The sequence below is a fragment of the Lynx canadensis genome, chromosome X (genome assembly GCF_007474595.2).
Source record: "Lynx canadensis isolate LIC74 chromosome X, mLynCan4.pri.v2, whole genome shotgun sequence".
Classification (NCBI taxonomy): domain Eukaryota; kingdom Metazoa; phylum Chordata; class Mammalia; order Carnivora; family Felidae; genus Lynx; species Lynx canadensis.
Window position 1 is genome coordinate 25508622 of NC_044321.2, and position 12227 is coordinate 25520848.

Sequence of the window (12227 nt, forward strand, 5' to 3'; positions counted from 1 at the left end):
AGAAGCATATACGTTATACATTTTAAAATACTTTTAAAATTTAACATTTTTATTATATTTTGACACAATTCATTTCCTTTGCAATCCTAAGTATTTTACTTGCTGCGATATTCTCAGAGCCTGATTCTGAGATGTCCAGGCATTCGCCAGACCGCTAAAGGGGTCTGCACTAAAGTTTAAGGCTTCTTGCAACGGGTCAGTAGCCTGGGCTAGATGTATTTATCACTAATGGGCAATTTCTTACCTATGAGTGGATAAACATTTAATGCCTTAAGTTTTATCCACGGATAAGGAAGAATTAGTTCTACAGATTACATTCGTAGGGGCAGCAAGAGTCAACAATCAAGTCCCTTAATAATTTTATGCCATGCTTGTTCAAGGTGACAGTTACATATGTAATGTACCTTAAAGATGAGATACCATTTGGGGTTTATAACCATGTTGAGCTTTCTAGAGCTGTAGCTCCTCCGTATAGAATACAAGTTTCTTGTTGAACTTTATTGCATAAAGTCTTAAACTAAAATTCTGAAAAGCTCTGACTTCCCTTTCAGGTGTCTCTGTGCTCACAGATTGCCACTTAACTCCAGTTGGTGCAAGGAGAGTCTTCACATTAAATGTTATGGTGCCACCTCCAAAGGTAACTTTATTTTTGTTTTTGTGGGCTAGGTTTTTGATATTTTTTGAAGCCTTGCTTAAGCTCTGGGTTTCTTTTTGCAATCAAGTTAATGGTTAACACCTTAACATTTATTATAACTTACTATTACAGATTTGATTTTAGTAGGTTCACTGGAGAGAGTCACTAAAAGTGTGAAAAGAGGTTATGACAGCAACATCCTGCTCTCTTCTCAAAGATGGACAGAGATGTGTTACCTGCTGGTAAACGTTTTTCTTCATGATGAAACAGTATGGATCAGAGGATTTTCTAAGGGTCTAGAACTCAAGTTTTTCTTTAATCGAATACAAAAATATGCATAGAAAAATAAGTCTATTTTACATTATTTTTTTTTTTTTACACTGTTCTGCCTCCGGTTCCTTATCTTTCTCTCATTGTCAACTGCACCCGTGTGGCCCCCACACCTTCATAACTTCCCACAGAGCATTTCCAGCATCATATCATCCATGCTGACTGAACCGATGACGGGCCTGAAAAACAGTTCCGCAAGGACATTGGCATTGACGTATCTCAGTAGGAAGAGGGCGCTATTCAGTTGGGCGAATCTGATGTGGTGCCCCCTGTGCGTCATCCTGATGTGGTCGCTGAGTATCTGCTGAGTTCCCCACTGAAGTCCCTGGATGTACGTGACGCACTGCAGGCCTGGCAGGCCTGGAGGAGAAAAAGGGAGAACAGTGTCTGTATTGGAAATAGCTCACTCAGCATCCTTGGCTCGCTTTTTAAATATACCCATTTCTGCCCCTTCCCACATTAAACAAGAGTTCAAGCTTCCTACTGCAAAGGGTTTCTAGAACAAGGATAAAATGCCAAACCAGTTCTAAGTTTTCAGAAGCAATGCTTCCAAGAATGAACTATCACATAGTTATTTAATAGTTACTGTGTTTGTAGCCTCACATTTGAAAACTGCTAGGCCGGAGCCAACAGATACACATTTATTCAATATGACAGTAGAATATCACTTAATGAATCAAGGCTCCAATTTACTGTGCAAATAGGAAGACATTAAAATTGTTTCCAGAAGTGAGCACTCTACATTTTACCTATGGGAAACAGGCCATTGGAGAATGACTACAGGTTTTGCCAGATGACAAATATTTTAGCATCCTCCCTTGAATTTCCCACCAATACAGTGATTAGCCAGCTGGTGGTGGTAAACCTCACAGCCACAAACAGTGACTCTTGAGGTGCATCCTAACTGTTTGCCTACAGGCTGATTCTAGTCTCCAGGCCTTTAGTAATTTAAGAGATAACACTGGCCATTTAGCTCATTGTACTGTGATTTCCGTATTGGGGAAGGTTTAAAAAAATTGATTCTAATGATTAACGCAAAATCATTTTTAAAATAATACTAAAGAGGTCTACTAAAGTCAGAGGTCTTTCAAAGGTTAAAAAGTAAACATGCAGACATCATCGATCACCATATGGCTCAAAAGTAACTTTACTGACAGGGAATGCTTGACCTCCTTGCAGTATAGTGTGAAAACCCCAGTAAAACTGAATGAAATACAATGCAGGAAAGATAAAGTGCCTGGAAGTTTTATCAAGAAGGTGGTAAGAGGAGGCTGCTTTAAAAGTTCTTTGAGGCTGCATGACAGTTATATTACTGTCAAGTTCCTTAACTTGTATTTAAATAATTGCGAATTTATTGTACTGTTTAAAAGTTCTCAGTGATGAAGACAATCAATTTTCCTTCCCTTTCCTACAAAATCCAGCAGTTAACTATTTCAATAACACCCTGGTAACCAACAGACTAGCAGGACCAGCCAGAATTCTTTGAAAAATTACTAATAGTAATAGGCAAGTCATTCCTATTATAGGCAAATGTATCTGATATATTGAGAATTAAATAAAGCCACATCTGTACTCCATCTATACTGGCCACACACATTAACATCCCCTAGTACCTACACTCATTATCCAGGCTTAGACCCTGTATTATTGTTTGAATTCCACTGGTGTAGGCAAGAAGAGGCTTGCCTGAACCACCACCAGCAACGTGAAGCTCCTCTAGGTCCAGATTCACGGCTCCTTAAAACCTCATTTTGTAAATTCCCTGTCACTTTCCTCTGCTTTCAGAACTCACCGTCCTTTTACACTGCCCCCTCCCAAAAGACATGCCTATAAAGTAAATTCAGGAAAGAGAAAATGCAGACAAATGGACTCCACAATTTAAAAAAAAGTTTAAACACAAAGATCAGGACACACAAAAGGTTAAACATCAAAGAAAGGCCACACGCTTATTAGCAGGTGCATTTGTTTGAAACACACTCAGCTGATTAAATTCAGTGAGAGAGCATTCAGAAAAGCAGAGAGAGAATGAGAGAGATGGTGTGTGTGTGTGTGACCAAAGTATACAAAACAGGGTGGAGGGCAAGAGGGGAACTCGTGGAATACAAACTTCTGGAAGCTGAGCCCCTGCCTTTCTTTATTCCAACATAACAAGGCATGTGGTTGATGTTTAACAACACTGACTGAAGGAGTGAGAAAACGCTATTTCACAAATGATCTTAGGAACCACCTTGGGCACTTACTACAAATGCAGATTCACAGACCCTGGACCACAGCTACCAAGTCAGAACCTCTAGGCAAGAGCCTGGTAAGACTTTGAACTAGCCTCTCCCCACACTCCGTGGCATTCCTTATCCACAGCCAAGTTTGGAAAAGAATGATAGCAGCAAAAGGTGATGTACTATGATGGCTGGGATGAGCAGAGATCTCTAGGTACGGAAATGTGACTTCTGAATGAAATATTATCCTATTAAATACTGCTCTATACCCTTTCAAAAAACTACTGGGCAGGAGGCAAGGACATAACCACAGACTCTTGCTGTTAGGAAAAAAAGGTGTTAAGGGAACACTATAAAAACTATCCCAACTCAAGTTGCCTGCAAACTTTGTGCCCGCTTGTGACCTTTCTGGAGGGACTCTGGTCAAACACAATTCTCGTAGTATGACATACTCAAGAAAAGGTGCTGGGCGGTCCAGGGAGATATTCTCTCATGATTCGGTTGCACCGTGTGGGGCAGAGTGTCCAGCACGTAACACCCTGAAAGTGTTGCAGCAGACATCCTGTGGGGCCCAGGAGACCCACGCTCCACGACTCACTGGGCTCCACGACTCACTGGCGGTTATTGTGGGACTAGGCTACCTAACCTGCAAATGGGGTGGAGTAAGGATGAACGGTAGAGAGGCTTAAGAGGTGCCTAAGGTCTCTGCAAGCTCTAAGAGACAGGGCCCCTGCTGGTGTTTTTTCCCTGCCCCCTTGGTGCCCTGATAAAGACACTCGGAGGATGAGATAGTCCAGCTGTTTAGGACCGTAAAAATGATCATTCAGGGGCAGAACCATGAAACACTAAGTCCAGTGTCCCGAACGGCTGTGCCCTCGGGGGATAGTATAGGACTCCTTAAGTAATGTTTACTTTCTTGCCAGCCTGCGTACATTTCTTCGAACAAAAAGTTCTAGTAAATTTCAGAACTGGGTTTCAGGAAAACATGTTGCAGAATTTGCGGTGAACGCGAACTTTTTTGTTTTAAAGCTATACTACTGGATTTAAAAAACTAGAGCGTAAGGACAGCCCTGTCTCTTGCAGGCACAAACTCTTCCTTAGTAACAGAAAGGGGTAGAGAGAAAATAAACCTCATCAAACAACCTCCCTGCTCTCTGCTGAGTGTCTGGCAGCAGCCCACCCACTAGGAGTGCTTTCTGGAGCTCCCCCAACTCTGCGGAGTCACTCGCGATTCTTCGCTGGTGCCTCGACACTCCCCTGACCACAGAAAACTCTTCAGTGCCTGCGTCCCGGGTACGCACTAGCCCAGCGCTTTCCTGAACAGAGAAAAGCCTGCGCCGAGGCTGCGCCCTTACCTGGGTTAAAGAGCACGGTCCCCTTGAGGTACGCGTACTCCTTGGTACTGATGTCCAGGCTCCAGCACTTGGCAAGGAAGCATTTGATGACTTGGACTTCAGCGGCAGACGGCAAATGCCCGGCCTCCAGCGGCCGTACCAAGTGTGGCGGCAGCGGGGACAGAGGCGGCGGTTCGTCGCCCGCGGTCTCCCGCCGCCTGGTGGTGAGGATCCTCTGCAGCAGGCTGGGCTCCGTGATCTCCACCGTCTCGAAGTTCAAGCGGTCCTGAGCCAGCTCGAGCATGAGCAGCGGCGCCCAGCAGTTGCGCACCAGCACCAGTTGCTGGTCCAGAGGGAGCACCTGGAAGCAGGGTAAGTACTTGACAAAGCGCATCGTCTTCAACAGGCCGGCCGAGGCAGCCTCGCAGACCACCTGTGGACTCTTGAGGGCCACCCGCCGCTGTGCGCCACACTGGGGGTCCCAGAAAGGGGCCGCGAGCTGCGTCTCGGGAGCGGCGTGCGCCAGCTTTGCGCTCATGGGCAAGTGGTGGAGGATGCCGTCCTGCTGCGGGTGGTCGTCCCCGCAAAAGCTGCAGCGGTACAGGAGCGCCCCTGCCCGCCCACCCGGCAGCGCATTTCTGCCCCCCAGGCCCTGGGCGCCGTAGGAGCGGTCCCACCACGCGCCCCTAAGCCGCGCTTCGGGCGCTTCCGGCGCCACGTGCGTCTGCTTTGCACTCGTGAGCAAGCTGTAGAGGATGCTGCCCTGCCGCGGGTGGTCTTCACCGCAAAAGCAGCAGCGGTACAGGAGCGCCATGGCCCGCCTCTCCGGCAGCTCCTCTCTGCCCACCGGGGGCTCCGAGCCGCAAGAGCAGCCCCAGCACGCGCCCCCCGGCCGCTCCTTGGGCGCCTCCGCAGCCGCTTGCGCCTCCTTTGCGCTTGTGAGCATGCAGTAGAGGATGCTGCCTTGCCGCGGGTGGTCTTCCCCGCAAAAGCAGCAGCGGTACATGAGCGCCCCTGTCCGCCCCCGCGGCAGCTCCGCTCTGCCCACCAGGGGCTCCGCGCCACACGAGCAGCCCCAGCACGCGCCCCCCAGCCGCGCCTCGGGCGCCTCCGCAGCCGCGTGCGCTTGCTTCGCGCTCATGAGCATGTTGTAGAGGATGCTGTCCTGCCACTGGTGGTCCTCGCCCGCCATGGCCCGTGGTGCCCGGAACCCGGGTCTGTCCGGTGGCGGCCGCCTGGGATCTATTTATGTCAAGCGCGCACGCACGCGCATCGGCCGTCTCCGCCAGGGCGAGGGCGCGGAGGGGGGCGCGGCGCTGTGCTCTGGTGTGTTCGCCCTTGACCTCAGCGGTTCCGAAGGGGCAGATGCTCCTTAAAAGCTGGGAATAGAGGAGGAACGGAGGCAGGGGAGCTCCTGAACCCTTCTTTCGTCTCATTACACCGTTCCCTGCCTCTGGAAGACAGAGAAGAGAGCAGGGAGCAGGTATTTGGGGGCACTGTTCGAACTCTTTCCCTTGAACCCGGGCATATAATTTGCTCCCTTTATTGGGAGGGCAGAGGTGCCTAATAAAGGAGGGAAAATCTTTTTCTGCGCCAACTTTGCATACTTTCATTAAGTGATCAAAGTTTGCATAACTTCTGTTTTGCATATGTATAGGGAGGTCTCATTTTCAGAGAACTTGAAAAATATAGACTTTGGACCCGCGCTATCAGCATTATATGGTAACTTGGTAGAAATGGCCAATCTCAGTCCCCAGCCATACCTTCTGACTCTGAATCTGCATTTTAACGAGGTCCCCAGGGGGATTTGCATGCACCTTAAATTTTGAAAAGCACTGGTCTAGGGATGCTGTCAAAAGCGTTTTTGTTGAGTCCATTTGATATTTACCAGCACCCATTCTGTCATAGATGCTGTGTTAAAGAGCTGGTAGAGTGACCAGGATGTAACAGTGGCTAATGTTTGGGGCTGTAATATTGCCAAAATGGGGCTAAAATGTTGCTACGGTGAGAACTTTGGATTCTTCTAGAGGTAGTACCTTGGATAGTTGTGTAATTAACATTTCTTCTTCCACCCCTCCTAACTGAATAATGAGAAACACAGGTTTCAGGAAGCCTGGATCCTTTAATCCTCTCTTGCCACGCAGGCTTCTTCCCTGAGTTCTCCACAGGCGCTGAGATCAGTGGGTCTCTCCACATCACCACCTGCCTGTTGTATAACTAACTGTTTCACCACCCAGCTGGGGAACTTCACAATTACAGCCCTTTAGTCCTCAAATTCCTCCTCTCCAAAATGGGAGGTTTGTTTATTGATTTCGAGGGTCCAGGACTGAAGACTAGTGTATACCAGCTGGTATAGGATTATCTTTTTCCTTTTGTAGTTTCTCTGGAGCCTGGCATTCTGAGCCTAAAAGGAAAACCTGGGAGACACATATTTGCATTCAACCTGGAACTTTATTCTGTCTGTGAGCGGCCCTATAACACAGAGGTTAAATCTCCAACCCTGGCACCAGATTGCCTCAATTTTAATTCTGGCCCTGACACTTAGTAGTTCTGTGGCCTTGGGCAATGTATTGGTTTCCCACTGCTGCTGTAACAAATTACCACAAATCTAGTGGTTTAAGGCAACTCAAATTTATTATGTTACAGTTCTGGAGGCCGGCAGTCTGAAATCAGTTTCACTGGGCTAAAATCAAGGTGACATTCCTTCTGGAAGCTCCAGGGGAGGATCTGTTTTCTTGCCTCTTCCAACATCTACAAGCTGCCTGTATTCCTTGGCTCCTTGCCACGTCACTCTTACCTCTGCTTCCATCTCCCTTATTACAACGGGCAAAGCGAGATGGTTCAGAATAATCTCATCCCAAAATCTTTTACCGTATGAGATAATATATTCACAGGTTCTGAGTATTACAATATGGACATCATTGGGGTGGGGGGCCTTATTTAGCTTTCCACAGGAAAGCCTTAGGCCCCCTGTGCCTCACTTCCCTTATTTGTGAAATGTGGACAGTAGTCTCTGTGAGATAGTCCCCATACATGAGTTACTCTATGTCAGGTGTTTGCCTGGTACATGCTAAGTGTAGGCTGTATCAACCATTCTCTCCCTCCCCCCGCCCCTTTTTAACATAATGGGCGATAACTTGAGGGATAGGAGATGATATTTACACCATCACCGCCATTATTCCATCTCTCCTAGGGAAGCCCACCCTCACTTTCCACCCAGAAGCGGTCTCTCTTTTTCTCTGCATGTCCACGTTTCTTGGCCCAGACTCAAAAGCCCGAATGGGTCATCTGGTCCGCACCAATAATAGATATTGAAAATGTTATCTCATTGTCCATCTTATCATTTGCCATTTGCAATATTGAAGCTACTGTTTGGGATGTTGCTATTGCTACATCAGTGGTCTTCCTGCTTGATGAACCCCTACTATCAGTCTTGCTGAAAGACCCAGCTTACCCCAGTCCCCACCTTAAGTTGCCAGCGATGGTTACTTTTTTTTATTATGTTACCCTATATTATTTTCTTCCTAACATTTATCAGAATCTGATAGGATTGATTGATCTCATATGATGCTTGTTGATTGTTTCCCCCTAGTAGTATACAAGTCTCTAGAAGGCAAGGAATCGGTCATTCTATATCCAAGCAACTAGAACAAAATCTGGCAGACAGTAGGTGCTCCAACATATTTGGTGGCCAACTGTACCTTTATTTTTTTTTTTATTTTTTTAAATCTTTACTTATTTTTGAGAGAGAGAGACAGAGTGTGAGCAGGGGAGGAGCAGAGAGAGAGGGAGACACAGAGTCTGAAGCAGGCTCCAGGCCCCGAGCTGTCACACAGAGCCCGACATGGGGGCTCGAACCCACGAACCATGAGATCATGACCTGAGCCGAAGTCAGACACTCAACCGACTGAGCCACCCAGGCGCCCCCCAACTCTACCTTTAGAAAAAGAGAAGGCTCATAGTTTCAACACAGGACAAGCATTCCCTCGCTATTCTTGCTGCACCGACCCTAGAGGGAGGAGAAATTAGCAAACCCCATAGGACTGAGCTTTCTGGAGGCCTTTTTTGCTGCTCAGAGTGTTACAGGCCCTGTGGGAACGTAACAAGAGGACTGAGTGAACAATCAAAAGACATGGCTTTGAATTTGGGTTCTTCCATTCTAAAGATAAAACACTGAACAAGACATTTCAGCCTTCACACTTGTGAAATGGGGCAAGTTCTCTAAACCTTTGTTAGTTAGCAGGTACAGCCTGTTCTCAGTCCTTCAAGGGTTATTCTTATTTTTTCTCTCAAGGTAGCCCTTGAGAGAAATGTTTGCTGACCTCATTATTACACTGAAAATGTAAAGCAACTTACGTTTATATTCATTTGCTTTCAGAGCATTTAACCATATGTCAGGCTTTTCACCTATGAAACCAGAAAAAGTGCTTTAAGCTATTTTACTATATGTACCCTAGCCCTATATGGTTGAAGCGTTTTTTTAAATAAAACTCTTCATCTTATTAGCTATATTTTTTTAAATCCGAGTTACTGAAGCCCATTTTTTGTTACTTTAATCATGCACATCTTGCACGTATTTGATGCCTTTGACTTTGCCTTTCAAGCACGTCTCAAACTGAAGCTTCACTTCAGCGCTGAGAACCACAAACTTGTAGCATGTTGGTTATAATCCCTGTTATTTCCCAGGAGCAGAGTCTTCTGATCTTCTCGAAGTTGCAGTCTTCTATTTGCAACTCTGAAGGACTTTCTAGATTCTTTGGATTGACTGTTGTTAAGGAGGGATGGCCTGCGTGTCCTTCACAAGTTTTCATCCTGAGAAATGTCAGGAGGAAACTGACTTCATCATTCTACTTTCCATTTTTTCCCCTGAACAAATAGTTCCTGAGAAACAAAATCATCCAAACACACCAGTGCAGAAATTTGCACCAAGTAAGGCCAGCCTGCTGGTTGCTACGGGATCAGTGAAGACATAACCTTCCAAGGCAGGCACGAGCTTCTTCATTGGATTTGTTTTGTGTCCTCAGACCACTGTGACAGCTAGACAAAAGGACACTCATCAGCTGCACCTGTCATGTGCCGAGTGTGTCCACAACTGCAATTTGGGTATTTACACTGAGTCATTGTTCGGTGACCTTGGTCAGTTAGACACCTGCTCTGCGGAATCCATTATCTGTTCCAACTCAGGATGGGAGTAACGCTGCTCTGCCTGCTTGAATGCAACCTTCGACTTCAAAGTAATGCACTTCTTGCTAAAGAACGGAGGAGTGTAGTACAGGTGGGGAGAGAGCCGGGTACAGTTGGAAAACTGACCTTTGCGCAGCAAGCTCCTCTTGACCTAGGAAGGCATGATGATCTGAAACCTGATACGGATTTTCAGTCCAGGTTTAAGAGAGCTGAAATGCCTCAGGATTCAGTTCCTTCAGTAAATAGGTGGCAGGGAGTGACAGTAGTGTTTTCCTTGTTCTTCAAGGTAAATGTTGGGAAATGCCATTGTGGAAGAATAGTGGTTGATAAAATCCAAGAGATAGCCTCCTTCCTTTTCCTTTCCAAGACCCAGAATGTTTAAAGCTCTATCTATGGAAGAATTAACAGGCTTCAGCTGCTGAGTCATGAAACCCCTAAAGAAGATCAACTCATCATTATATATTTCCTCCAGATGAGCTGCGAAGAAGGTAATCCACTGCCTTAAGGGTCACATAGCTACTGAGGTAGAATAATGCTGCTTATACTCACAGCAATTCTGAAATGTTCTAAAATCCACTTTCCAAATCAAAGAACCACTCCATTTAAGGAAAACATGTTCATCCAATCAATTAATTTTACTGCATCAACCAATTTTGCATTCAGCCCAGGACCGGATCATCCGATTATCTAATTAATACAGTTGACTGGCAGGTTGAAAAATGCCCCTTCACTGGACAGGCTATTAAAATTGATTTGACTGGTCAATTTGGGAAGCATCGCTCCCTTGGCCCACATAGCTATGCCCCCTAATGGTGATGGAAATTTTATTAGACTTCTGTTTGTATTGGGGTCTGGAACTGTTGTAATATCTCCCTCCCAGGAAATTGCTTTCTTTTTCCCTCCTCCTTGACTTTTCTTAGCAAGTTCCTCCCCACGACTAGTGTGTATCTAGAGTGCCTTGTACATTGCCTGGCATATTAAAAGCACTCAGGAAACACCTGCTTAATGAAACAGTGAATGAAAAGTTTCTTCCACAACTACAGTTTTTTTAACTTCACTAGGTTGCCCAACCTGCTCTCCTTTGCTGTGACTGTGTGGGTTTTAACAGTCTTACCAAATACCAGTCACCTGTTTTAACCACTCTGATTACTAGTTTAATCTCAAAAATGAAAGTAAATATATAATCAGTATTTACAAAGTCGTGGAAGGTAAGAAATGATTAACAGTACCTCGAAAGTGTGAGCTATTACAGTTAGATTGCAATTTATTTAGGTGAGAAACATCAGACCGTGCATATAATGCCCACTTATATGACAATAAGTGATATATTGCCTAACTAAGTCACATTTGTGCGATGAAATTCTCTGTGCATGTACGTATCAAATGCATTTGAAATAAGGGGTCCTACAGTTGATGATAAGTCGTTCAAGTTTGCAGTTAAATGCATTTAACATTCATAGTGCCATAAACCTAATTGCTTTGTGACAGACATGCTTCGTATGACAAACATACGAAGAATGAAAAATAGGTGAATGGATGTAGGTGAATTTCTTTGCAGCAGAGCCAAATGCTGGTCACGAAGAAAATCAAAACTTTTATTTCCAAACGGATGCCTTTGCCATGACAGGTGTGGCTGAATTATTACAATGAAGCTGCCTTAGCTTGACTTCTTTGAAGCAGGGCACTGGAAAAGTGAAACTGGGAATGAGGGAAGGCCCACGTCAAGGTGCATTAGTGAGGTAACTGCTATGAGCAACAGAAGTGACTCTCCCAGGTCCTCCCCGAATCGCCCACCCAGAGGAGGCGGTGGCGATGTTTATCTGTCAGTTTCCAGCCTCCCCACCCCAGGTTGAATGGTGCCACCGGGTTTCTGCCAATATCCGTGGTGTTGCAAAGCACTGTGAAACCAGCCACGGCCGGCATGGAACTGACCCCCGACCTGTGCGTCAGAGGTATGGAAAAGAAGATTCAGGGCAGGGAAACAAAGACATCGGGGAGAGAAGTTCCTAGCCTGCCATCCTTAACTTGCTGCCCTGAGGTCAATGCCAGCCAGGAGGAGGATTGTTACCATTTTGTCCCAAGATGTTCAATTCTTGAGGTAGGTAAGGCTTAAGCAGGGAAGCAGGCCAGAGTATTTACTTGCTGTTGGATACCGATTTGTCCTGACTGAGCCTTTATTCAGTGCTGTTACCAGCCATTTGTTTCTCGATTGATCGATAAAATATATGTAAGATCGTTTGGGTGTTTTTAAATACTTTGACATTAACCCCAGCTTCTTAAATTTCTCAATCTATTCAAAGAAGTTTAAGCAAAACCAGAATCTTCACACAGGTCTCCTCTTGAGGCTTGAGGCATGGCTGGACGTGGATACTCACACTACATTGCTGGGGCATGTTTCTGGAAGCTTTCTGGCCTCTCTTTCAATGTGAGTTACCCTTGGCTCCTATCCTGCAGCCAACCCAGTAGCCAGTTTTATCAGCTTTACTCTCACAAGGTACCTCAGGTTCAACACCTGTCCGTCGCTGTCAT

At 45.8% G+C, this 12227-nt stretch overlaps 1 protein-coding gene across 1 annotated transcript; it reads right to left on the bottom strand.

The window, feature by feature from the left end:
* Nucleotides 1-252: 252 nt before the first annotated feature.
* Nucleotides 253-5706, bottom strand: NR0B1 (nuclear receptor subfamily 0 group B member 1). Its single transcript, XM_030306089.1, has 2 exons — nt 4536-5706; nt 253-1324 (listed from the first exon to the last, which is right to left on the bottom strand). The coding sequence occupies exons 1-2, from the start codon at nt 5704-5706 to the stop codon at nt 1080-1082; spliced, it is 1416 nt and encodes a 471-aa protein (XP_030161949.1). The 3' UTR covers nt 253-1079.
* Nucleotides 5707-12227: the final 6521 nt, after the last annotated feature.